At 41.5% G+C, this 27,630-nt stretch overlaps 1 protein-coding gene across 7 annotated transcripts in view; it reads left to right on the top strand.

Annotated features, from left to right (window-relative positions):
• The window catches only part of CNOT1 (CCR4-NOT transcription complex subunit 1), a 60,101-nt gene that overhangs the window by 2,162 nt on the left and 30,309 nt on the right, over positions 1 to 27,630 (top strand). For 3 of the 7 annotated variants that reach the window (XM_082230803.1, XM_082230799.1, XM_082230800.1), the window contains exons 2-19: positions 3,966 to 4,238; positions 10,324 to 10,431; positions 12,098 to 12,196; positions 12,631 to 12,699; positions 14,008 to 14,062; positions 15,115 to 15,318; positions 16,199 to 16,367; positions 16,768 to 16,894; positions 17,955 to 18,065; positions 19,132 to 19,302; positions 19,942 to 20,069; positions 20,641 to 20,881; positions 21,906 to 22,025; positions 23,333 to 23,455; positions 23,681 to 23,832; positions 24,548 to 24,698; positions 25,527 to 25,731; positions 26,006 to 26,149. In XM_082230803.1, coding sequence (XP_082086929.1) covers positions 4,137 to 4,238; positions 10,324 to 10,431; positions 12,098 to 12,196; positions 12,631 to 12,699; positions 14,008 to 14,062; positions 15,115 to 15,318; positions 16,199 to 16,367; positions 16,768 to 16,894; positions 17,955 to 18,065; positions 19,132 to 19,302; positions 19,942 to 20,069; positions 20,641 to 20,881; positions 21,906 to 22,025; positions 23,333 to 23,455; positions 23,681 to 23,832; positions 24,548 to 24,698; positions 25,527 to 25,731; positions 26,006 to 26,149 — 2,479 coding nt within the window. In that variant the 5' untranslated portion in view covers positions 3,966 to 4,136. The remainder of the gene's footprint in view (positions 1 to 3,965; positions 4,239 to 10,323; positions 10,432 to 12,097; positions 12,197 to 12,630; positions 12,700 to 14,007; positions 14,063 to 15,114; positions 15,319 to 16,198; positions 16,368 to 16,767; positions 16,895 to 17,954; positions 18,066 to 19,131; positions 19,303 to 19,941; positions 20,070 to 20,640; positions 20,882 to 21,905; positions 22,026 to 23,332; positions 23,456 to 23,680; positions 23,833 to 24,547; positions 24,699 to 25,526; positions 25,732 to 26,005; positions 26,150 to 27,630) is intronic. The other 4 variants (XM_082230804.1, XM_082230802.1, XM_082230801.1 and 1 more) reach the window with 3 other exon arrangements.

Here is a 27,630-nt window from a genome sequence, read left to right as displayed (position 1 = left end):
TACCACTGTAATTCTTCACACAGTGCATAGTTAAACTGAAACCTGCTCCTACAGGAGACTAATGGCAACCCATTTGAATGGCTTTCAGTGGCTACTGGCCATGATAGCTGTGGTTTGGCTCAAGTTAGAGGCAATAATGGATCCAACAACTTAGGCCTAATTCTTGTGTAAAGGAGTGGATTTAGGAAGTTGCTGGTTCAAATCTCACTTTACCATGAATTAGCTAGACCAGTGTTTTTCAACCACTGTTCCGCGGCACACTAGTGTGCCGCGAGATGTTGACTGGTGTGCCGTGGGAAAAATCGAAAAATTCAAAATATATATATTTTTTTAAAAAGTCAAATTTTCGCCCACTAGGCGGGCGCCGGACTGTGTCCACCCTATTTTCCATCCATCCTGGGTGGGGATCATATCGGATGGGATCGGATGAGAGCGGACAGGCGGTCCGCTCTCATCCGATTCCCCATAGAGAGCAGCGGGGCTCTGACATCTCCCTCTCCGCACACAGTGGTGGTGTGCCTCGTGATTTTTTTCATGAAACAAGTGTGCCTTTGCCCAAAAAAGGTTGAAAAACACTGAGCTAGACCATCTTGAGGAACAGCTCTTTCAGCTTTAGGATCCCAATCAAATTCAGCAAAAGTATTGGCTTCCTTTGCAGAACAATTGTAGTTAGCTCTACCTTGTAATCCTTGGTAGGTGGCAAACTTTAGTGCTAAGGTATGTGATTTTCGAGCTGTATTCAGGATGTTCCATATTTAACTCATACAGGTTAAAGCATTTAACATCCGTCAACATTGTACGTAGTTCCATTTGTTCAACATACACAACAGGTACTACTAACCTTTACCCTTGATACTGCGTGTGAGGCAATAAACTAATATGGGTGGGGCAGAAGCTGCTGCATGCTCATTTAGACATTTCGATCAGTTGGCTACTCATGTTTTGTTTTCCACTTGTGTGCAATTCTCATCTTGCTCTCATTTTTCAAGAAGCTATTCCTTTCACCCTTCCTCCCCCTCCCCCTTTTGAAACATTTAAGTTTGTTTTATCTTACACATTCATCATGATTTTTTATCTTAATATGCTGTTAGTTTTTGAGAATACTAAGCTACTCAATTCTGCCTTTTAGATAATTAGATTTATATATTTATTTAAGGTGGCTTTATGCCCCTGTGTGTCACAATGTGGTTTGAGTGGTAGTCCTACCAGTTGGTTAGTATCTGTGCAGAGTGGCTAATGCCTAAGTTGCTGAAAGCAGTTTTGTTGTAATCTAAATTGTAGTGTAGCTAGCCGATTCTTTTGTCTTAAACCTTGCTGCTTAAATGCTAAAAGTTCCCTAGCTGAATTTGGGCTAACCTTGATAGACTTTGACTACCCACTATGTATTTCACCAATATTGGCTACCCTCATGAAAATAAAATTTAAAAATCCCTTCCAGTAGCACCTTAGAGACCAACTAAGTTAGTTACTGGTATGAGCTTTTGTGTGCATGCACACTTCTTCAGAAAATAGTTTATTTCATGAAAATAATTTATTTGGCAAGTGGAAAGGTTTCTGTTCAGTTCTCATCTTCCTCGATCTCTCTGCCACCCCTTGATACAGCTGATCACAATTAAGTTGTGATTCCCTTTAAGCCCTAGGTCCTTGATTCTGTCCTCAGTTGATTCTCTTCCTAACTGGCTAATCATTATACATCAACATTATAGCAATCCTTTAAAAGCAGTACAGAACAATCATTAAAATGACTGGCTGCTCAAGAAAATGCTAAGCAATTGCATAGGCATTAAAAAGTCTTTAAGAGATGCTTGACAGTCAAAAGTAAGGGTGCCTGCCAAATCAGTGCTGCAAAAGTGTTCCACAGCATGGGACACCAGTGACACCAAATGACTGACTTCTAGTTAAGGCCAGTCGGACTTCTAACACACAAGAGGAATGTCTTCCTCTGCTTTCTCAGTTTGTAGGGATCCCTTAGGGTTCTGTTTTTGGCCCTCTGCTATTTCTCTTGGTACATTCTTTTTGGGTAACCTCATCACATACTGTGGCTTTGCTACCACTTGTATGCTAATGCTGTACAGCTGTACCCCCAAAAAATATTTATTTCCCTCCAATCCCACATCACTTCTCTGATATTTCCACTGGGATGTGTCATTGTTGCCAGTACAGTGGACCCTCAGGTTACGTTACCTTTGGGTAACTTAACTTTCAGGTTGTGAATGCAGCAAACCCGGAAGTGTATACTTCCAGGTTTCACCGCATGCGCAGAAGTGTTCTGTCACACCGCACGTGTGCGCAGAAACTTTGTGTGCGCAGAAACTAGATGCAGACTTTTCAGGGTATGTACAGACCCCTGGAATGAATTAAGTTCGTATCTGGAGGGACCACTGTACATCCACAGCCAAACGTCTCATCTTTCCTCCCGTCTACCAATCCTCATTTACACTTCCTCTATTGCCCACTTCATCAGGATGAAATCTTTGTTTCTCTGACTCTTTTTTTCTGCTTTTGTCCCATATTCAGTCCATCCACAAATCAATGCCACTTCTCTCCATATATTACAGAACGATCATCTTTCTTCAGCAGAATTTCAGGCCTTGCAATCTTTTCCGCATTGGTCTTGGAAGTGGCCTGTAAAAACTGAAAGCAAAACTGGTGAAGATTTCAAGATTGCCTTGTAAACATGAAGCAATTTTATCATTGCATAAGTTTGGAATCTATATTGGCAGGACAATAACCTGTTAAGAAATCTACAATCCTAATGATAAGCTTCCCTCAAGAGAGGCAAATGCCAATGAACAGATCATTTAAAATTATTTTTTAACATTGTATATTTGCTTAAAACAATAATTGGGATTTGGCACTTGGGTACACATCTTATACATGACACTTCATGCTGTTGAAAGTGTAAATAAACTCCTGTGTTCTCATTAACAAGTGAAGACTATTCATAATTCTATAGATCTGAATAAAATAGTCTTTTGGACTCATTGACTGTATTTGGACAATACACTAAACAGGGATTTTAGTGTTCTTTGGCTTGTGCACTACTTCCCTCTTCCAGTGCAACCTAGAGGAGGAAGTCGAAAGCACTTGTTTTTTATTCCACCTTGGAGTGGCTTGTTATGCCCAAACTAGGGCCAAATGTGGTTAGTTTTAACTCTGGTTGGTTTGTCTGAATAGGGCAACTTCCGACTGTGGCTTATGATGCTGGCTTTGAATAACCACAAGCCTACCTGTAGCCCCAGATTGACTTTCAATACCATTTTCTCCCATGCCACGCTCACCTATGACTTCAGGTGCGGGGCAGGTACTGCTGTGGCTCTAGAGCAGCCTTTCTCAACCTGTGCATCCCCAAATGTTGTTGAACTACAACTCCCATCACTCCTAGCTAGCAAGGCCAGAGCTCAGGGATGATGAGAGTTGTAGTCCAACAACATCTGGGGACCCACAGGTTGAGAACCGCTGCTCTAGAGAAACAGTTGGGAGCATTACCGTGATCTGCCACTTGTTCCTTTTAGCTCCCAAATGCAGATGATCCTTGACTCGCTTTCATTGCTAAATTGAAATTCAATGTCATACAAGCCCTCCTTTTGGAAGGGTCAGTGGCAGAATATTCTTCTGCAGAATAAACTTCCTCTGCAGTCCCAATTTTAATTAAATTTGGGGCTGGAAAGTATCCAGAGTGTACTTTGAGTGCTCTTTGATTCTTCATTTGAAGGTGGTTCACAGATGGTGTGGCAGTTTTGGATTCAGCCCTCGGGACCGGATCTAGTTCCTGAGCCCTGAAATAAACTATAGTTCAAACTGCCTTTAACAGCCTTATCAAATCTGCAACCTTTTGCTTGCAAAGCAAGTGCTTTCCCATAAAACTTTGGCCTGTACCATCCTTACATTTACGATTGTTTAGTTATACATGACCAGTCACTAGCAAATAGATTGTGTATAATCATTGCTGTTTTGTCCTGCAGGTGCCATGGTTCAGAACAGAGTGAGAATACTGGGAAAGAAGAGCTGAACATACAGCATAAATTGATTATATAGGCTAACTGGAAAAAAATTAACCTGTCTCTGAGGTGACTAAAGGGGAATAATGGTGATTTTGCGCCGGGCTCGGCCGCCTGCTTCCGCCCCAACCAGCAATGAATCTTGACTCGCTCTCGCTGGCCTTGTCTCAAATCAGCTACCTGGTGGACAATTTAACCAAGAAAAACTACAGAGCCAGCCAGCAGGAAATACAGCATGTAAGTCAATAATTAATGACATTAAAAAAAGAAATGAAAAGGGTATCCACAACTTAGTTCGTACTGTTTATATTCCTACTTCTCACTTCTTGATTGGTTTAGTTGCTAGAACAACCTTCCCCAACCTGGTAATCTCCAGATGTTGTGGAGCCACAGACCATGTTAACTGGTTGATGTGATTTGTAGTTCAAAACACCACAGGCCACTAAGATCTTACTATATTTTGCTTGCTGGGAGTTGACAATTGTCAAGTTTATTAAACTCTAAGTAGTTTTATATCTTATTTATCCTGTTATTTCATCTTTTTTTGTTTGTTTGTACCTGAATTGATTTACGACATTGGCTTTAATTACTCAGTGGTCCTGTAGAGTTATTGCTCATTTCCATGTTTATAACAGAGTTCTTTTGAGTATTTAAAATCAGCCTGTCCTGACCTTCTTGCAATGTCTTGTAGTAATTTAATGCAAAATTAAATTGGCAATACTTAGTTCATTCTAGGGTGAATTTATTGCAAGTGTTATTACTGTCTGTTTTGCTTATTAAATGAAAATTGTTCATTCTAGCTTGTATTTTTCATAGTTACAAAAGTAGTTGCCTCTTTCTTTTTGTTGCCTCCAGGTCTGCATTTCTTTTTTGAATGGTTAGATTTTTTTAAAAGGGGAAAAAAGAATTGAGGCTGGTACTGGTGGTAGAAATGATGGTGAAAACAGTGAAGTGAACCTTCAGGTTTGCAGTTCCCTGCCCAGTGTGGCTAGTAATGTCATTTAATTCTCAACCTGGATGAGATGTGAAAAAGTGAATGTGGAAGAAGTGTAGCATGAAGTATAGTGACCTGAAGAACCATTACTCCAGGGCAACATCTATGTGGCACCATATGCCCACGTTGTTGCTGCCCTAGTTTTCCTGCAAACATTTGAAGCTGGCAGAGGGTTTTTGGTTAGCAGTGTGTTCTGGTCTTCCTCACTTGAAGGGTCTTATACTCAGTACTACTTAGAAGTATGCTACTTTGATCCTTGTTTACATCCAACTTTCAAATGATTTTTAACTTCTATGTTTAAGGTCTTTAAATAACTGATTCTTTTGTAAAGTTTTAAATTTTCATTTTATAGTGTATATAATACGGAGAACAGTTATAATAGACCAAAATTAAAACATGAAAAACAAAACTATAAAATATGCACATAGCAGGGGGAAGTAAGACTTTTCATATTGCAAGCAGACCATAAGCGATGCAAAAAAAGAATTTGAGGATGACAGCTGCTAAAAACAAAAATCAACAACCATAAAATACTTGAGTAGTAGAGACCATCTAGGTAGACAGCTGGACCTTTGAACAGTAAAGGAGTCAAAAGCTGTCAAAAGGAAGAAAAGGTGAATGCAGAGAAGCTGAATGAATTCACAGCAGAAGATATAAGGAAAGCCCCTGTGCTTAAACTCACGTTTGCTCTTTCTTCATTGACAAAATAAGCTGTTGCATCTTCTTTAAAAGAAGCTACAAGTCAGCCCAGCCTGGATCCAGATGATATTAACTATAGGCCAGTGGATAATGTTTCCTTATCAGTTTATTGCAGTGCACTATATGGGGTTCCCCTTGAAGATGGTTTGGAAGCTGCGACTGGTGCATAATATAGCAGCTAGCTAGGTTACTGCTGGGTGTTACTGCAGGTCCTGAAAGATTTTGTGCTGGTTGCCAATTTGCTGCTGAGCCCAGTCTAAGATGTTAATATAAAAAGGTAAAGGTACCCCTGCCCGAACGGGCCAGTCTTGACAGACTGTGGGGTTTGTGCGCCCATCTCACATCTATTGGCCGGGGGCCAGCGCTGTCCGGGGACACTTCCGGGTCACGTGGCCAGCGTGACATCGCTGCTCTGGCGAGCCAGAGCCGCACACGGAACGCCGTTTACCTTCCCGCTGGTAAGCGGTACCTATTTATCTACTTGCCCCCGGGGGTGCTTTCGAACTGCTAGGTGGGCAGGCGCTGGGACTGAGCAGCGGGAGCGCACCCCGCCGCGGGGATTCGAACCGCCGACCTTTCGATCGGCAAGCCCTAGGCGTTGAGGCTTTAGCCCACAGCGCCACCCGCGTCCCTCCAAGATGTTAATATAAAAATCCCCAAAAAACTGAATACTGGTGACAAATGAGAGGGCTGCCGCCCAGAGTGGCTGGGGAAGCCTGGCAAGATGGGTGGGGTATAAGTAATAAATTATTATTATTATTATTATTATTATTATTATTATTATTATTATTATTAATTTATTTCCCTTCTGGGGTGTGTCATTGTAACATCTTCAGTGTCAGGTTAAGACATGCTTCTTTACCAAGCCTTCCAGGCAAGTGGATGCTTTCCCTTCTGCTGTATTGCTGCACTCCTGTTTTGTTGCTCTTGTGATTTTGTTTAGTTTTCCGAATTTAGCTTAGGATTTTAATGAACTATATATTGTTTTCAACTGATATTTTGTATAAAATTTCTATGTCCATTTGGTGATGTGTGGGGCTGTAAGTATTTTTTAAAAAAGAAAATTGTAAATAAATCCTTCCTCACAAAGTGATCAAGAGAGTAGGGGCCTGCTCATTCTAATTATTCTTAGATGAATCTGATTATCTAGAATGGGGTTGGAAATCTCTGACCATCCAGATGCTGCTGAACTATAACTCCCGTCAGTCGCAGTAAGCATGGCTAGTGGCCAGGGTCAGGGATGATAGGAGTTGTAGTTCAGCAACATCTGGAGCGCCACAGTTCCCCGTACCCGCTCTGATACGAAGTAAACAAGCTGTGACTTGTTTGCTTGTCTGCGAGGTGAGTCATGGTCTGTTAAATAACATTAACCACAGTTTATGTGCAAACACAGCCAATATGTGATTCATTGCACACACATTATCAAAAGACAGCACTGGCAAAAAGCTGCTTTCTCTTCTTCCGCTGCTCAGTAATAAGCTTCCAGTGTCCTTTACGAAGCTCTAGGTAGGGAAAAATTATTTGAGAGGTGCTTTATCAGATTGTAGGGACGCGGGTGACACTGTGGGTTAAACCACAGAGCCTAGGACTTGCCAATCAGAAGGTTGGCGGTTCGAATCCCCGCAACGGGGTGAACTCCCATTGTTCGGTCCCTGCTCCTGCCAACCTAGCAGTTCGAAAGCACGTCAAAGTGCAAGTAGATAAATAGGCACTGCTCTGGCAGGAAGGTAAACGGCATTTCTGTGCGCTGCTCTGGTTCGCCAGAAGGGGCTTAGTCATGCTGGCCACATGACCCAGAAGCTGTACGCCGGCTCCCTCAGCCAATAAAGCGAAATGAGCGCTGCAACCCCAGAGTCGACCACGACTGGACCTAATGGTCAGGGGTCCCTTTACCTTTACCTTATCTGATTAGTTTTGAATTGTTTATCCCTCTTATGGTTCCACAGTATAATAGGAGTTGTGATTCAACAACATCAGGAAGGCCAGAGGTTCCTAACCCAGATCCATTTCTGTTAGGCTTCTAACCTGGTTTGGAGCCAAAAATTACCCTGGTCATCCTGTAGGCTGATCTTTGCTGGCAGATGGGAAATGGAACCTTGTTGATTCTCCTGGACCTCTCAGTAGTGTTCAGTGCCATTAATAATCATGTCCTTTCAGTTCAGCTGTCTGGTTTAAGTTTGAGAGGTACTGCTTGATGCTTGTTCTGCAGAGTTCTATTCATTTGCCCACACTGTTTAACATCTTGATGAAACCATTGAGAAAGAGCATCTGAAGATTTGGTTGAAGGTGTCACCAGAATGAAGATGATACTCAGCTTTATATTTATTGCTCATCACATGCAAGTGAGGCTGTGCACACTGCTTGGGCATGGCAATGAACTGGATGAACTCTGAAAAACAGAAGTTCAGGGTGGAATTGAACATCACACTATGATGAATGTCCCTATTAGTACAAGCAATGCAGCTTGCCAGATGGAATGATCCTCTCTCTTCTTCCTGTGCACTGTTTTGGGGATTCTTCTGACCTCCCCTTGCAGCCAACTTTGGGGGTAGTAGGAGGAGGAGAGCAAGGAAAGCCCTGTTGTGCAAGTGGAAGCCCTCTTGCCCATAGTCACAGAAGATTAGAGGTATTGATTGGTTCAGGGTGGTCCATTGCGTGACATAAGGCCTTGAGGCTTTTTTTGGCAACCTCTGCAACATTTGACACAGACCCACCCCATTCCTCACACTGCCTACCCAAAGCTGGTTAAGTGAGGAGCTGGGCTTTGGGAAGGAAGACTGAGGACTGTAACCATGTCTTAAGAGTTCTCCCGCCTCCTTCCCAAAGCTGGGAAAGAGCTAACAAGGCTTTGGAAGGAGGTGTCAGAACTGTAGGAGCCTTATAGAGATTCATGCCTCCTTTCCAAAGCCTGGCGCCTCACTTAGGCAGCTTTACGAAGGCAGAGTGGGTGGCAGCATCAAATTTTGGCCATGCTCCCATGTGTGCAACAAGGCAGTGTGCAGCCCATGGGCTCTGTGTCAAATTACTATTGTGGCCCACTTGGTATGAAAAGTTGGGCTGCCCTGTTTGCTTGGTTTATCTATCCAGGTGAATAGTATTCAGCCTGTTCTACTCTCCCTAAAGGATCAGGTGTACAACTGGGGGTGCTTATTGATCCAGCACTGGAGGCTCAAATGATCTTACGACTCAAATTACCTATTCTCAGCTTTGGTGGATACACCAGCTTTGACCTTGCCTGAGTGTTGATGGCCACAACTGCCCATCCTCTGTTGACTTCCCCTTTAGACTATTGCACTGCATTGTATGTGGGACTGCCTATAAAAATGGTCCAATAACTGTGGTTGGTTCAGAACAGGAGTTCAAAGGTTTTAACTAAGACTGTGCAGTTTGATCATATTATGCCTGTGCTTTGTTCAGCTGCGCTGGTTCTCCATCTGTTTCCGGGGCTAATTTAAAAGTGCTGGTTTATAAATGGCAAGCTGTGTACCTACCTGAACCTTAAGATCTTTTGGAGGCCCTGCTCCCGGTGCCCCCACCAAAATAAGTGAGGGCGGTAATCTTTCAGTTGCAATACCCTGGTTATGAGACAGCCATCTCTGGGAGGCTTATATTATCCCATTCATGTGGTCTTTTGGCCACCAGGTAAAATCTTTTGTTTCACTCAGGCCTTCTGAAAGAGTGGTGTGGTTTGGGCCTCTCAATTTTTAAAATATTGTTTTAATTTTGGGGTTGCTATTCAGTTACCTTCTTGTTATATTTATGCTGCTTTTGGTTGTAGAACTTACTTTGTATTAAAATAGCTTTTATGTTTAATATAAGTAACCCAGATAAATGACAAATCTTCGATTCTGGACTCAACAGGAATTACCTCAATTATATGCATACTATGCAATATATTTAGGTTGCTTTTTTATTTTATTTTGCTTAGTGCTAACATGCTCTACTTTAAAAGCAAGCAGATTTTCTGTTTATTAAAGAGTAATTTAAGTTATATCCTTTTTCATTTTTACAAAGTGGTTCTCAGCCCTCCCTGTTTTTCTGGGTCATTGGCCCATTTGAACCTCTGAAAGACTGCTAGGGTCACTTGCTGCTGTACTTGCTTCCCCCTTCAGTCTGGCTTGTCATGTTGCCTGACAAACCACGAGCATTAAACAAAGTTCATTTTTGGCTTGCCACTTGAGTTTTTTTTGGGAAAACAACTATGAGCCCAGGTTCGGAGGACATCAGAAGTCAGACCCTGCAGCATTTAAGCAGTGCTTACCACCCACACTGTTCAGTCACGTTAAACCAAAACTTGTTTAAACTGTAGTTTAATGTGACCTGGACGCTGTGTGACTTTCCCTTATTTTCTCCTTTTTGCTACTAGCATGGACCCTGCCAGAAAGCTGTGTGGCTCCTGTTCCTTAAGAGTGCAGCTGAAAGTGGTAGAAACACTCAGTTAGAACATGGTGCTGATAAACACCAAGGTTGAAGGCCGATCCCCATAAGGAACAACTGCATATTCCTGTGTTGCAGGGGGTTGGACTAGATGATCCTCAGGGTCCCTTCCAATTCTACAGTTCTGTGATTCTATGTAGTTGCAAATGCTATGGTACCTCGCTTCAGCTCTTTTGTTTTTCTTGCAACTAGATTGTGAATCGGCACGGCCCTGAGGCAGACAGGCATTTACTACGCTGTCTATTCTCGCATGTGGATTTCAGTGGCGATGGTAAAAGTAGCGGTAAAGATTTCCATCAGGTAAATTTTATCCTTAAAGAATTTCCAATTCGTTTCTTGATTTTTAATTTTTACATTTTTTAATTCTACAATGCTTCCATCTTGTAAGGTAAAGGTAAAGGTAAAGGTACCCCTGCCCGAATGGGCCAGTCTTGACAGACTGTGGGGTTTGTGCGCCCATCTCACATTTATTGGCCGGGGGCCAGCGCTGTCCGGGGACACTTCCGGGTCACGTGGCCAGCGTGACATCGCTGCTCTGGCGAGCCAGAGCCGCACACGGAACGCCGTTTACCTTCCCGCTGGTAAGCGGTCCCTATTTATCTACTTGCACCCAGGGGTGCTTTCGAACTGCTAGGTGGGCAGGCGCTGGGACCGAACAACGGGAGCGCACCCCGCCGCGGGGATTCGAACCGCCGACCTTTCGATCGGCAAGCCCTAGGCGTTGAGGCTTTAGCCCACAGCGCCACCCGCGTCCATCTTGTAGCGACTTACAAATTCATTGTGAAAATACATACAGTAAAAGCAGCACTGAAACTACTACTAAAACATCATACGTATGGATACATTTCATACAGGCAGCACATTTACAACAGAACACCACTTTTAAAAGTCCCATAGCTAATTGATAGAGCACATGCTTTTCATATAAAATGCTCCAGAGGCATCTCCAGGCAGGTATGCCAAGCACTCCTGCCTGAAACCCTACAAAGGTGCCTGCCAGTCAGTCTGTAAAAATGAGTTAGATTCACCAGTGGCTTGACTCTGTATAAGACAGGTTCCTGTGTTCCTAAGTTTTAAAATATAGCTTGATTTTCTGCCCAGCAGTTAGTTCAAAAACTTCCTGAAACATTGTTTTTGTTACTCTGTAGAAATCTGGAAGGGAGTCAGGTAAGCACATCTTTCCGGGAGAGTTTAAAAGAGGCTCTACTCCAGAGAACACCTGTGCTTTTTTCAGATTGGCTTAGCCCACTTATGAGTACAAAAGTTGCATAGAAGTGCCATATCTGAATGCCAAGTCTGTGTATGTGTTGTATTTGAACTGTTTCATATATGTGTTAATTGTGGGTATTATTAATTGCTTCAGGAGGCTTCATAGGAAGCTATTCATAAATGGAAATAACTGTATCCCTGAGTACTTCTAAGGTGGCTTGTAAATGTAAATAATCCCAACACATTTTAGATTTGTGAACTTCAGGAAATGTTAAAATAGAAGACTTGAGCTACTTTTGAATACTGCTGTTCCTAAGGTCTTGTGTGATGGAACTTCATTTTTCTCAAGCTTTGAATGACTTAGTAACTGAGTTCAGTAACTTGAATTTTAGTCACAAGTTTAGTCACAAGTCAAGTCACTTGTTTGGCTTGTCTCTGTAAAATATTTCTTAATATTAGCTTCTATTTTGTTACTATGGATACAGTATTCAGATGATGTTTGTAATGACTAAGAATTGTGAATTGCGTTCACCTTCTTGAAAGATGAACCAAAATAGTTTAATCTGCCATCTCATCTTTATGATATCAAAATATTTGTCAAACGTATCCTATAGTAAGAAGACAGTTTGAAGTACTTTAATGTGCTTATATATTATGTTTACAGAAACAAAATCCTGGTAATATCTGGTAACTAGATCATAGGTGCCTCCCCCAAACCAACCAAAACTTTTTCTATAGCTGTCTCCTTTCTTTTCAGACGCAGTTTCTGATCCAGGAGTGTGCATCATTGATTACAAAGCCAAATTTTATTTCGACGCTGTCCTATGCTATTGAAAATCCATTGCATTATCAAAAGGTTTGTATGCAGTTTTAAAGTGCTGTTAACAAGAATGTTAAAAACCTATTCAGGTGTCAGTGAGCTAATTTTACAAAATGTACACCTATGTTCATTATTAACAAAGGAGTTTTTAAGATTTACATCATGTAAATTCTGTACTCGTAAAATATCCAGGTAATTGACTTATTTTACATTTCTTTGCTCTGCAACACCCACTCCTCATTGGGGCTTCTGTAGCAATTTACAGAACATTGTATGGTGGAATTGGAGAATACTGGTAGTTTGGCAACAAATGATATTATCTTCAGAGAAGTTGGGAAGTACTACTAATGAGCAGAAGTTGATTTTATTTTTTCTGTAGAGGAACTTATGACACAGAGAATCTTTGTCTTGGTACAGTATTCTGTTAAACTGTAAACATAAGCATCTCATATATAACTTTTTTCTTTCAGAGTCTTAAGCCGTCACCCCATTTATTCACTCAGCTGAGCAAAGTTATCAAATTAAGCAAGGTTCAAGAGGTGGGTTAAGTCCATATATTTATCTTCCATGAAGTAGTCTGATCCCCTTTTAGTCTGACCATTAAAAATGTTGGCCATCGTTGCATGCTTTTTATGTGTGTTCTGTGAAGAAATGCCTCCTTTTGTCCAACCTGAATATCCCAACATTCAGTTTCATTGTCTGACCCTGAGTTCTGGTATTATGAATGAGGAATGAATATTTGTCCAATGACTTTTTCAACAGCATGCCTAATTTTATAGACCTCTATCATGTCCTTACCACCACCTCACCCCCCAACTAGCCCCAGTCATTGAAACTCTTTCTCACTGGGGAGTTCCTTCAGTTGATCATGTTACTTGCCCTTTTCTGCACTTTTTGTAGCTCTACAATATGCTTTTTGAGGTGTGGTGAACAGAATTCTACATGCTACTCTGAACACAGGCAAATCATAGATTTGTGTAAAGGCACTATGATAGTGACAGTTTTAATTTTTATTTCCTTTCTAATTGTACCAATGAAATGTGTTTTCATTTTTTTGTAATTAATTTTTTATTAATTTTATAATTTGTAACCTCAACAATTATTGTTCATAAAAAATCAAACAAAAACAAGCAGAAACAGTAACAACAGAATATAAACAAAAGCGTAAAACATTAACACTTTTATAATCTGCTGTTTTCAGAACAGCTGCACTCTACACCAGTATTTTCATGAAACTGTCCATCACAACTCCCAAGATATTTTTCCTGGTCACTCTCTCAATTCGGATCTCATCAGTGGTTTTTTTAGACTTTTGTTTATCACTTTTCACTTGTTTTATGCTGAACTGCATTTCCTTTTAAAATGTCCAGTCGCCCAGTTTGGAGAAGACCTTGTGGAGCACCATTTTGTTTTAATGCCCCAAATAATTTGATGTTGGCTATGAACTTGGCTACCTAAATATAGATCATTTATAAACAAATTAAAAGCACTGGCCCCAGTAGGAATCCTATGGAGGGACTGACATACTGACAGAATCTGAGGAAGGTTAACAGCTGGTAGTGCTCTTGGAAATGTTCCAACCATATTAAATAAGGTGTGGCATTAGTCACAATGATTTCCTGTCTATCTTGCTTTAGAGTAGCAGCACTGCCAAGAACGTCACCCTCCAAATCCTAATCCACCTCATGGGCATCCATAGTGGGGGTTTTTTTAACTCAGTGGGATGAGGAAAGTTGTGGGGAGGACAGTAGAGTTCAGCCCTGGTGTTTGTCTTTGCCAGTCTAGTTGCAAAACAGCTGGACTATGTATGTGATAGGTGATAATACAGTTCTTTCTTCTATTTGTAGGTTATTTTTGGCCTTGCTTTGCTAAACTCCTTCAACCCAGATCTACGAGGTTTTGGTAAGATAAATTTGTATAGTATTATAGACACACATACCAGATTTTACTTCAGTTTTAGTATAATCTGATTCCTGAGTTGTCTATAAGAGACTTTAGTTTTCATCCTTCTCCTGGATTTAGTTGCTTAAGTTGTAGAATCCAAGGGCCAGAAGGGACTACAGTTCAAGGTCCAGTTAACTCATTCAAGGATCATCCTTGTAGTTGCCTCCGCTGATGTTTGGAGGGAGGGGAAACACCCCAGATCTTGAAAATCTTGCCTGATCTTTGTGGCTAATAGAATGTTCTGAAGACATAAGATACAGCTCTCCTTGAGCCCTTCCAGAAAGGGAAGACAACATGGGAACCATATGCAAGCTGCTCTGAGCTCACAATATAAATCTAATACAACACACCCACCCAAAAAATCTTAAGAGGTAATTAAGAAACATGAAATCTGCTTCCTTATGTCAGTTCTATTGACCTGGACTCTGAAAGTAGTTGATCTGCGGGTCACTGATCCAAAATATTCCCTTCTTTCTTAATTAAATGAGGTAACTACAGGCAACAATTTTTCCATTAATCTGAGTTTCCTAGAACCACTTGTTAGTCCTGTTTAAAATATATTTGGAAGTAAAAATTCTTAGGGTGTAATAGAAGCTGTATCTGGATCCACATTAGAATTTGAGTAGAGTCATGATAGGGCAGGCAGGTTTTAGGTGCAACCTAAGCAGGAAAAAGTGAAATTGGTGAAAAAGCCAAGCATGTATGCCCGGAGAAGTACCAGCTTCCACTTCTCCTTTCTTGTGCTTGTACCAAACAGTGTAAGGAAATGCAAGGTGGCATCAAGTGAGGTTGCATTCCAAGGCAGGGTGGTGCTGGGTTATTCTGACTGGTTGTTCTAGTATGCAACTGTCTATATACTGTCACACTTATTGTGTGACGATCAGAGCAGTTGGCAAGTGCTGTTGATAAACCAGAAGAGCAGATGCATAAACTTTTTTTAAAAGCAATTTAGTTAACTGCTTTCGGTTTCTCTCTCTCTCTCTCTCTCTCTCTCTCTCTCTCTCTAAAAGCTGCTCAGTTTATTAAACAGAAACTTCCTGATCTTCTGCGTTCATACATTGACGCAGACGTCAGTGGAAATCAAGAAGGTGGCTTCCAAGATATTGCAATAGAGGTCTTGCACCTCCTCCTATCCCATCTTCTTTTTGGACAGAAGGGAGCCTTTGGGGTTGGACAGGAACAGATTGACGCTTTTCTCAAAACATTACGTAGAGGCAAGTATTGTATTTGATACATCTATTTGAAACCCATTTCTAAAAGGAATAAATTTTTGTGGGGGGTAAACATTTGGTGGTAATCCAGAAAAGAAACGAGGATCCTGAAACGATTATCTTAATGCAGATCCTTATAGGATTGTCTGCACATTATGTCTTTCAGATACTATAACTGGTAGAAGTTTGGCTATCACAACTTTAGATGGGTATTATTGTTGGCACTCCATTTAGAAATGGGATGGGGCTTGGATATAAATTGATGCTTTCCACTCCTCTGAAATTTTGGCCTGGGCTTCTCTGGCCCTACTATCTTAGCCTTCCCCTTCCCTTTCCTGTTTAAACTTGTGGCAGTTTCAAGGTGCTTTAGAATGTTGCCGTGACAATCCAGAGGATGTAATGGAGGCAGTACTGTGAGGCCCAGTTTGCACAACATAGTAAACCATAGTTTACTGTGCACACACCTTAATGGCCAATAATTGACTTGTTGAGAGCAAAGTGAACCATAATTGCTGGTTTGGTCATAATATTAAGCCCTGGGATAATTGTTTGCTTCCTCCCAGAGTGTGTGGGAAGGAGCAGAGGGGCCAAGCGAGACATGTTCATTGGTAAAGCATTAAGTATGGCTCACCATGGTATGCAACTAAGGTCATATTATCTAAATAGCTGTACTGTCACAGTAGGACAGTAAATAGGTCAAAAATTGGGATATAAAATAAATTGCTTTCTGTGTCTCTGAATTCCAAGACAATGATCTTAAACACCTTTTTATTCAAAACTTCTTTGGTCATAACATGATTTTCACAATATGAAACAATTGATTATTGGGGTTCTGTGTTGGTCATTGGTCCTTCTGAAATGCTAAAATACTCTGGGATCTCAGATTTTCCCCAGGAACGTTGCCCTGTGGTGCTTGCACCACTCCTATACCCTGAAAAACGGGACATTCTAATGGACAGGATCCTGCCTGATTCTGGAGGGATAGCAAAAACAATGATGGAGAGCTCTCTTGCAGACTTCATGCAGGAAGTTGGCTATGGCTTTTGTACAAGGTACGTAGATAAATTCACTGAAATTTGGAGTTCATGTCCTGACAAGTCATACTTTGAATAGCCCCATTGAAATGAAAGGACAAGTTATGTCAGTTGAGAAGGCTGTTGGAGGTTGCAGGACAGCTATACAGCTGCAAGTAAAACTTTTAGTGTGTTTTAAGTGTAATATACAAGGTCACACTAGGCGGTGATGGTGAGCCTTATGGAAAATTCAATGTATTTTTTAAAATGCTTTTTTAAAAAGTATTTTCAGAATTGTTTTTATATGCACATAGATTCCACCCTAGTCTAGCTTAATGTACTGACTTGAGTATCAGTAATACTCCTTAAAATAGACATACTTGATAGAAAACAATTAAATACCAAGTTTTGTGGAGGTCATTGTGACTTGCCTTTTTAGTGTGGAGGAATGTCGCAACATCATCACACAGTTTGGTGTGGGAGAGGTCACTGCTGCCCAGGTTGCCAGGGTTTTGGGAATGATGGCTCGAACACACTCAGGATTGGCAGACGGCATTCCTTTGCAGGTGAGTGTCCTCTGTGTTGAGAGGTGTTGTAACTGAATATAACTTAAACAGAACTACTGAATGGTGTTTACACAGAAGATTTTGGAGCCGCTTAATTCCTATGATACTGAGCAACAAGCATGACTGAAAGGTTAAAAGACTTCATCACTTCAGCATTTTATGCCAAATGCTGTTTAACAGCTCTGTGTAACCTGTTGATGGGGGGGGGATTATAAGGGGACTTGGAAGTGCTGTGTCATAATATCCAACTCTGTTTCTCTGTACCATCTTAATTCTGTACCATCTTAATGCTTGGGTGCAGTGATGGGCTAGAGGGTGACCAAAAAACTGAGCTTGAAAGATGGAAGTTATCTGGGTGGGCAGGAAATAGGTTAGTAGGGTGGGGCTGCACTAAATCCATTGTTACTCAAGGCTCAAGTGGCTTCAGTGGATAGGAGTGCCTTCTGCAGCTTCTTTTGATATGACAGCTGTGGTCGTTCCTGGATCATGATAGATTGGCTATGATAGTTCATACACCACCCAATTGGATTGCTGCAGTGTGCCCTGCTTGTGGCTTTTCTTAAGGCATGTCTGGAAGTTGCAGCTGGTGCAGAGTGCTGTAACAAGGTTGCAGGAGGGAGAATAATTTTGACAACACCGTTGCTGAAAGGACTGCACTGGCTTCTGGTATACTACTGAGCCAAGTTTAAGGGATTGTGGAAAAATTTGGGTCAGATTATCTAAGTCTCCCTTAACATGTGCCCCTGCCTGGTTGCTCCATTCCTCGGGAGAGATAATCATAATAGTACTCCATAGTCCTGCTTTTTGTCCAATGTTCACAAAAAAGGGGTTTTGTTTTTAATTCTGTTTCTTACTGTTTGCTCATAAAGCCTTTCCCTCTATTTTATTGTTAAGGGACAAGCTGACAGTGCATTATAGAATACAGTTTAAGTATTGCTGATCTGCAGTAATAAATGTGTTGCAATCGTAAAATTCAAACTCCACTCTGTCACTTGATCTACTAAATCCATCTACACAACTAACGTCACAGGAATTCTAAACCTACATGCTTAATTTACAGTCCATCTCTGCTCCTGGAAGTGGAATTTGGAGTGATGGAAGAGATAAAAATGATGGAACACAGTCCCATACCTGGAATGTGGAGGTTCTGATTGATGTGCTTAAAGAACTGGTATGTTGATCACAATCTGCCCTTTTGAGGAAAAACTGAATGCCAGAAACTTAAGGGCTGTTTCATGTGTGATAGATTTCCTGTAAGGATGTCACTTCTGTGAAAGAAACTGCATATGTTTGGTTATGTTTGAGCATGTGTATATTTTGAGCATGTGTATATTTTGTGTGTATAGCTGGAAATGCTGACTGGTGGTTCTGCTGCATTTGGTTGTAAAACATGTAGGTTAAACTTCGAAAAACTGATCAACAGTATTAACAGGCAAGCTCTGTATACTGTATGCATGGCTATTGGAGAAGACAAGCAAACATGATTTTAACCAGAGATGATTATAACCAGAGAGAGGTTCATTTGGTACTAGATTGTCATCACTGTAACTAGGTCCCTGATGAACTGGCAAGTCACTATTTTCTCAAAGGTCAACTGAGGATGACATAGCATGTGTATTCTGAACAGCTATTCCTATGCATGGTTAGCATTAGTGCAGTGTCCCCTTGTTTGGCTCCATGCTTACATTGCAAATGATGTAAGATTTATTCTGCTTTGATCAGGACTTTGTAAGTGGTGCTGATTAGAGATATGGTATCATTAAAGCACACCTTTATTTGTTCTTTACTGGTGACAAATCCTTAGCAAGTATTTAGCAGTGTTTTAGTTCATTTAAGGGACACTTATCCTCTGTTGTATTTCGTGTTTTTAAAATATATTTTCTATGTAGTTCCCTGTTTTTAAAAGGCTGTAAACTGCTCTGAGTGGTGGTGCATAGGGACTAGAAAGATTGATAGACATTTCGGGGGGGGGGGGAAATAAAGACGCCTCATTCTGCAAAATGTGCACAAGGACTCTTGAATGCTTGTGGGACCAATTTTTACATGATTACTATTTTTTTTAATGACTGACTTAAAATACATAATGACTATTCATCATTTTGACAACTCACATATTAAAGGAAAAATTAACTTCATATCTTATGAATTGTTTCTAAGTTGTATAAGGAGAAATGTGAAAGCATGCTCTTTATTTTTGCCTCCATAAGTTGCACCACTATTTGTTTTACTCTTTGCAGAACCCAAATTTGAACTTCAAGGAAGTAACCTATGAACTTGACCACCCTGGATTTCAAATTCGTGATAGCAAAGGCTTACAGATTGTGGTGTATGGTGTCCAGAGAGGGCTAGGGCTAGACGTCTTCCCAGTTGATCTCATATACAGACCTTGGAAACATGCAGAAGGACAGGTAAAAATCAAGGAGAAGATTTTTTTCATGCTTCCTCTCTCACTCACTACCGCCACATTGGTTAAAAAGGTAGAGGGACCCCTGACCATTAGGTCCAGTCGCGGACGACTCTGGGGTTGCGGTGCTCATCTCGCTTTACTGGCCAAGGGACCCGGCATACAGCTTCCGGGCCATGTAGCCAGCATGACTAAGCCGCTTCTGGCATACCAGAGCAGTGCACAGAAACACCGTTTACCTTCCCGCCAGAGTGTTACTTATTTATTTACTTGTACTTTGTGCTTTCGAACTGCTAGGTTGGCAGGAGCCAGGGACCGAGCAACAGGAGCTCATAATTACCATAGAACTTTTTTAAAGTGTTCTTTCAGTTTTTTGTTGAATTTTGGCTTTGGGGCTCATTAAGACAACAGTTGCTATCAAGATGTGATACATCCTTTAATACACTGCAATTACTGTAACAGGTAGCGATCAGACTATAGAAGACTGAATGTTAGCACTTTCAGAAAGTTATTTGGAAAAGCAATCATAATAGCATAAGTGTGAGAGGGAGGGGTGGTGATTGCTTAGGAGGAAGTGCATCAAGACAGTGTAACATGAATGTAGATATGAAATGACTCTTACAGTGATGTAATTTTGTTGCAGCTCTCATTCATCCAGCATTCCCTCATTAATCCAGAGATCTTCTGTTTTGCTGACTACCCCTGCCATACTGTTGCCACAGATATTTTGAAAGCCCCTCCCGAGGATGACAATCGAGAAATTGCCACATGGTAAACAGTATTATTTTTCTTGGGAATACAGCTGCTTCAGCATTCTGAAATGATGAGCCAGAGTATTCATGGTTGATATCCCTTTCTTGCTTTTCTAACAGCCTTTTGGAAAAAGGTTTTGAGTCACCAAGTGCTTCTCACTTGAGAGGATGTGTGTGAAGCAGGGATGGCCCAGGGATTAGTTTAGCAGAGGGGTCTCCTCCAGACACTGGCTGCATTTGCTAGTCTGTAAATAGTTGCATAGGTAATGAGAGCAACATGTTAAATTAGCCATGTGTATTAGGCTGCTGTGAACTAAACACTGATTATATTTTTGCTCTGGTCTGGTTTGTGAAGGTTGGATCTTGATTTCTAGGCAGGCCTTTGGACTGTTCTGACCACTCTGCATGCTACTTGATGGAAGTTGACTTTGATATCTATTTCCCCAAGTTTGGTTATTTCAAATATTGTCGAGCGTAACAGAATTTAGAATTACCTCATTTGATACCCATGTTAGCTTGGTGTAACAGACATCAAGCCAAAATCCTGTCAACTGATTCACAATAGTGCATTTCCCCCCCTTATTTGTTAGGAAGAGCCTGGACTTGATTGAGTCCCTGTTGCGGTTGGCAGAGGTTGGCCAGTATGAGCAAGTTAAGCAGCTCTTCAGCTTCCCTATCAAGCACTGTCCAGATATGTTGGTATTGGCATTACTACAGATCAACACTTCCTGGCATACTTTGCGGCATGAACTCATCTCCACACTTATGCCCATTTTTCTTGGCAACCATCCCAACTCTGCCATCATCCTGCATTATGCATGGCATGGGCAGGTAAGGGCATTACAATGGTTTTGTTTTGACAACAGAGTTTAAACTTGTCACTGTGTTATGCTCTTGAAAGAAGGGTGGGATAGAAATTTAATTGTTCTTTGCTCCATGTGAGTTGTCTTGGGTGTGAGGTGAATTTTGTTATGTACCTGTACTATCTTTCAACTGTGAAGCTATCCAGCCAGCTTGACCTCAGTATGAATATACTTATGACTTCCAGATGTCCCTCATTTTAATCTGACCCAGGAACAGTCCTATATTAGTGTTTGGGTGGCCTGTAGCACAGCTGGATTGGAATAAACACACTGAGGTAGAGACTGGCAGTAGCAACCTCCTGTCCCTGTCCCTCTCCTTTCCCTAGTTAAAAGTTGTTTCATGCAGCAGTTGCATGTGCATTCTGTCTCTTGGAGAGACAGCACATATGTGCTATTGGCCCCCCCACCAAGTTAAATTGTTACAGACCCTGTATTTATATGTAATATGACCTCCTGCAGTTCTGTAACCTCAGGAAATCATATACCTTGCCTACCTGACCATGGAAATAAATTGCTATGCTATTATGCATCAGCCACTTAATTGTTCTTCTTCTGTAGCTTGCCTCTGTAAATGCCTTTATAGAGAGATGGAGCATAAATGTGTTAAAAGTGGAGCCAATCTTTGACATCTCTGTTGTTATTACTGAAAGTTAAGGCAGTAAAGAGGAAAATGGGTTGGTGGTTTGATTTGTTATTGTAATCAGGCTCCATCACATTTGCTGGTGGAGCAAAACACAGGGCCAAGCTGGCTGTATGGTAGGGGCAAGTTGTGGAGGCCAAAGGGTTGGAGGAGCAAGGTACCTAGAACTGAAGGTGGGGGGAGAAATAAGCTGAAACCCTCTCTTCCACCTGCTACTTTCGTTTTCATTGAATTGGAACCTGTGATTTCAGTGTTACAGAGCAGCAAGGGACTTGCCATGTGCCAGTGTAATTGCTCTTTAAGAGCTAGATCATTTATGTAGTAATCTGAAATTCAGCTGATGTTTCCTTAGGGCCAGTCTCCTTCAATTCGCCAGCTCATCATGCATGCTATGGCAGAATGGTACATGCGAGGGGAACAGTATGACCAAGCAAAATTATCACGTATTCTAGACGTGGCCCAAGACTTGAAGGTGAGTTTGATTCTATATTTTAATTATGTGGAAAGTGCTTTGACTTTAGTGTTGGGGTTGTGTGAGATGCAGGGTTTGGGAGTGGAGGAAAATAAGTATCACATCAGAGGACATGTTTATTCTAAGGACAGGAAGAGGCTATGTGTAGGAAGAGAAACTCACCTCTTTGCTTAATATGAAGCTGTGTTGCTAAATTTGTGACTTGCTAAAGTAATTTTTTCCATCTGCAGAGTTACTAAGATCCTGAGCTGTAGTTTTCTTTTTTGTTTTTATGATCTTGCATTAGAGCAATTCCAGAGACTCTTAAAAACTTGCAAAGTGTCACCGCCGTTGTATGTTTGCCTTTCCTCTTCATCAAGAAAGTGTGCAAGATTTTGGTGGCATTGAATATCATAACTATAGCTTTTACTAGACACTACTGGGTCAGCATTCATGTTATAACTCCCAAAGGAGCTCAGGGTGGTAATTTGATTAAGTTTGGTTCAGCACTACTGAAGGCCCCTAATTATTTGCTTATTTCAAGCAAGGTGTGTTGTCACCAGAAGGTATCAGTGTATTGCCTCAAGCTCCATGGCTATGCAACCTCTTTTTCTTTGGAGTTTGTACAAGAGCCCTTGCAATTGAAATGAATAGAAGTCATGTATAGTGTATATTCCTCTGAAATTTAATGGGCAGGATAATGTTGGGTTTCCAGCAGTGATAGGAGCTCAAGCCACCCATAAAAACTGCTCTCCCAAGCAACCAGGTGGTGAGGTAGGGGTTGGTTCTCCGGTCTTCCTCCAGTCTTGCACAGGCAGTTTCAAGGCCTGTTCCACCCAAGCATAGAAAGAGCCGTAACTGCTGAAGGAGGGAAGAGTGAGCAGTCCCACTTGTGGATAATGCGCACAGCCCACCCAGCTTTAATGGCCATGAGGATGGTGAGGATTACTGTCAACAGGGTGCCTGCCACCTATAGATCAAAAAATAGGGAGAAGAATTACTTATGTCACTTTGCTGTGAAGCCTTCCACCCTCAGTGGCTTTGCCTTGCCTGTAGTCTTCCACATCTCCCCCCCTCCCCCACTTCAAATTCTTAGGTTGAAAGGAAAAGCAATGTGTCCAGTGTATTCTTCTCCCAGGAGGAGGAATTCCCACCCTGGAAGCTGCTTTGCTGGCTGCCGTCTCTGTCATGTTCTGTGTGACAGAAAAAAATGTTGGGAACTGAATCATATATAGATATGGTGGGGGAGGGTGTATGTGTGTAGGCTAATTCTGAGGGAAGCGTAGCCTGATACTTTGACTAGCAGTTTTCTAACTCTCTTTCTTTAGGCGTTGTCAATGCTGCTAAATGGTACTCCATTTGCCTTTGTTATTGACCTTGCTGCACTTGCCTCTCGACGGGAATACCTCAAACTAGACAAATGGCTCACAGATAAAATTCGGGAGCATGGGGTAAAGCAGGATTTTCTTAATTATTTTTGAATTTTTTTTGGTGGTAACAGTCACTTTTTAAAAAAAATGTTTCCCTGCAGTTTATAAAAATTGCTTTCAGCATGCACTCTTGAGTGATAATCTTGAGCTAATACCCAGTATTTTCTATATCATAATTTTGTTAATGTTCTTGAACTATTGTTAAGTATGTGTATCCCACTGAAATTTGCACTTTTCCTTCCCTAGGAGCCTTTCATCCAAGCCTGTATGACTTTCCTAAAGAGAAGGTGCCCCTCTATCTTAGGTGGCCTTGCCCCAGAGAAAGACCAGCCCAAAAGTGCTCAGCTTCCTCCAGAGACACTGGCAACTATGCTGGCTTGCCTGCAGGCTTGTGCTGGGTAAGCAGATCACATCTTTTGGGATAGGCTGACAGTCTCATAAATAGTGGTTAAGAAGGTGAATTTACAAACTGGGAACTTGGCTATGAGCTCACTAGGTGGCCTTTGTGAGCTACCATTTCTCAGCCACCTTCTCATCCTCCAGATCCTCTGTAGCCCTGGCCTGTCGGGCAAGGTTGGTGGTGTAAAGTTTGTAATGTGTCTGTTTGGGAAGTGCTCTGAGCATTTTGGAAAAGCACTAAATAAATCCTAGTTTACTAGTTGCATTGGGGCCATTATTAGGAAGTATAAAATCAGGGCTTTGGCAAATGCAGCCTTTGGACAGAGGGTTTTGCCTTTGCCAAGGTGCAGTGCTGTGTAATGAGTAGGATTTTATATGTTTAGGTTGTACTTAAAAGCATATGTAGAAGAGTTGGAGATAACCCCGCAGGGCTATTTTTCACTTGTCTCTGGAGTTTGTAATACCTTGTTAGTTGGTTGGCAAGTTTGTCCTTCAGTTAAATAAGGGGTCAATATATATTGGCTGATCAGTTGAAACAAGCCAGGTGATAGTTTTTCTGGTCTTGGGAGGTTGGGGAGCTCTTTCCTCTGGTCTAGTTGGGACATTGTGTTCCAGGCAGTGCTAGTGCTATCCTAGTTCTAAAGATAGCTCTCTTAGCACCTAGATAAAAGGGGGGTTTTATTGGCAAGTAAAAATCATTTCTTCTCTCATTAGAAGTGTGTCTCAAGAGCTGTCAGAAACTATTCTAACTATGGTAGCCAACTGCAGCAATGTCATGAACAAAGCCAGGCAGCCACCACCTGGAGTTATGCCCAAAGGACGTCCACCAAGTGCTAGTAGCCTAGATGCCATCTCTCCTGTACAGGTATGTGGATGCTGAAAGAAACCAAAGTAGCATAATAATGGGAGGAGGTGCCTTTTTATATGTCTCTAAACTTATTTTTTTATTCATAATCAAATGTAATTCAAACATATTAATTGAAACCGTACAGTTTAAGCACCATCTTTGAACCTGACATGTCTTTTTCATGGCTTCTTGGGTCAAGCAATGGTGCTAGATTGTAAGGACTTGTTATAACTGGGGCTCCTCAGTTCTCAGCTGAGCTGCTCTTTTAAAAACAAGGCACATATTAGTTGTTCACCACCACACACTGTCACTGCTTCTTCCAGGTTTAATAGGGAGGAAGACCTGGTTCTAGTAACTATATTCAGTGGTAGATATAATAGCCTTTCATGATTTACTTTCTGAAGATTTAATTTGGCACCATTCTGCAGACTAAAGATTAATTGAGCAGCTTTTCATTAATAAAAAGAAATTGTGTGATACTAACAAGCAAACAGTGACAGTAGCATTGTAAGGATTCTAAGCTTTCTTCTATAAGTTTCACAGAGCTTTTTGTAAAAGTTAGCTCTTAAAGCTAAGTGGTTGCTTGGGCTCCAGACAAACTATTACTGTGCAGCCCAACCCCCAAAACCACAAGATGATGTTTAGTTTTAAAAGGTTATACAGAAATACCTTGCATTGCATGTGTTTTGAAGGTGGAGGATGCGTGACGGGTCTGTAAGAGTAGACCCAAAGTGTAAGGAATTGATGTGTGGTCTTAACTGATTTTGGCAAGGCTGACCTGAATGAAGTTTGATTGATACAGAAAATAACCCCTTGTCTCTTTTTGAATATTGATTTTATCCTCAGATTGATCCACTTGCTGCTGGGATGGCATCTCTCAGCCTAGGTGGTTCAGCAGTTCCACACACACAGAGTATGCCAGGTTTTCCTCCAAACTTGAGTTCTGCTTTTAGTACTCCACAGTCACCAGCAAAAGCATTTCCACCACTTTCCACACAAAACCAGAATACACCTTTCAGTGGGATTGGCGGACTCTCTTCACAGCTTCCAGGTACTTTTGTGTAAAGGGGCTGGTACTCATGGGAGGAATGTGGCTGCTTTTCCTATAATTCTGGCTGGGGCAAGCACTTCAAATTGTATCCAACTTAGTATACTCAGTGTAAACCCATTGAAACCAGTGGACATGATATTAGTTCTGTGAATTAATTTCAGTGGGCTGAATGAAAGTACCATGTTGACACTATTCAGGGTGGGAACAGCAAACAAATTATAATGTCTGCCAGCATTTGTAAACATAACTGAAATGATAATTTTATTTTTCTCAGTAGGTGGTCTTACAACAGGTAGTCTGGGCATAGGAACTGGGGCCCTTGGCCTCCCTGCAGTGAATAATGACCCATTTGTGCCAAGAAAACTGAGTACATCAGGACTGAACCAGCCTACATTCCAGCAGAGTAAGATGAAACCTTGTAAGTGGTAATGTTGTCTGATTGTGAAGTGTGACTGTGGATGTGCGGTAAATGTGAGTTTTCCCTCTAGGGTGGGGGCTGGCAGCGGTCTCTAAGGAGCCTTCTTTGCCGTCCCCAATATCTAGCCTTTCTCCCAGGAATCTTGGAGCATCTTATGTTGCGCTTCCAGGCAGTCTCCCATTCTTGTGGTGACTAAATTAAAACCTGCTTGGCTTTACCATGCTAATCGTGCTCCCAGCTACTGATGCCAAAAGCTTAACCTTGTACAGTTGTAGGTTCCAAGTAATTTCAGGTTTAAACCAACACAGATCAAGTGGTTTATCAGGCTTCATGAACCAACAGCTTTCATGTGAGTACTTCATAGAATTATTCACAATTGTCCTCAAGACCAATCTTGTGATATTAGACTAGGAAAATGTCCCTCAGTTTGATGGGAAAGCGGCATTGTGTACATAGTCTCTGCCACTTTTTAGTGACATTGCAATCTTGCCCAGAAATTGATTTTGGCCAGCTCATTGAGTCTATGCTACTTGTATTTGTCTGTTAACCCTCGTTCACTCAAAGTGTACCTTTCGTGTCCTTTGGTGATTTTTTTCATCTTATGGGTGTTTGGGCTGTGGGGGTTGGGAAACTACTTTGAATCATGAAGATGACACATGGAATAGGCAGCATCTTTCAAATCTTGCTGCTGAATATTTCCCAGTAAACCAGACTGAGGCAATGGCCAGAAAATAGGTGAAAGATGTAGAAATATGCTAGCATTGGTATTAGGGTGGTAGTTTTTAGAGGGTCAGCAAGGGGTTAGGTGGCCAGTTGAATGTGGAATGCTTGGTGTTTGGTGTCAGGAATAGATAAAAGGACTCTTCTGGGCAGGGAAGACTTAAGTAGCGAGAACGTACGTCTACAGTTTGCAAGGCCATTATGTTTTGATAATCATCGCTACCTGCAAACACATTAATGTGAGCCTGTGGAACAGAGATGATCTCTAATCTCTTGCTTTGCCTGAAGAAGTTTGAAAGTGTACCTGCACATTATTGTTCAGCATGCTGTGAGTGCTTGTTGCATCCTGCCCAATATGCTAATCTAGGGATGAATGATACTTTAATTCTGCAGTCATTCAGATTTGTTTTCCTCGCTTCCAGAATAATCGCTAATAAAGAACAAATGTGTTCTCATAACTAAACCAGCCCTTTCCAACTAAATTCTTGGTCTATATGCAGTCCCACATATGTGTTACATGCCTGAGCTAAACACCATTCAGAACCCTTTAGAGCTATGCCACATTTTGGTGATGCAGACCTCGTTCTTTCCTGCTCAGTGCCTTCTTGACTGCTGCAGCAGCTTTTGGAGCTTGCTTCCTCCCATTTATACCACAACTTGGCCCTATTTTTCCTTGCTTTGCCAAGCTTCAGCTTTATTTTCTTCTTCTCTCCTAGTGTATCCTCTTTTTAGTTGTCTCACAGTTTCTTCTCCTCTCATAC

The sequence above is a fragment of the Podarcis vaucheri genome, assembly GCF_965113315.1.
Source record: "Podarcis vaucheri genome assembly, chromosome: 7".
Taxonomy (NCBI): Eukaryota; Metazoa; Chordata; class Lepidosauria; order Squamata; family Lacertidae; genus Podarcis; species Podarcis vaucheri.
This window is presented reverse-complemented; position numbering and strand designations above follow the sequence as displayed.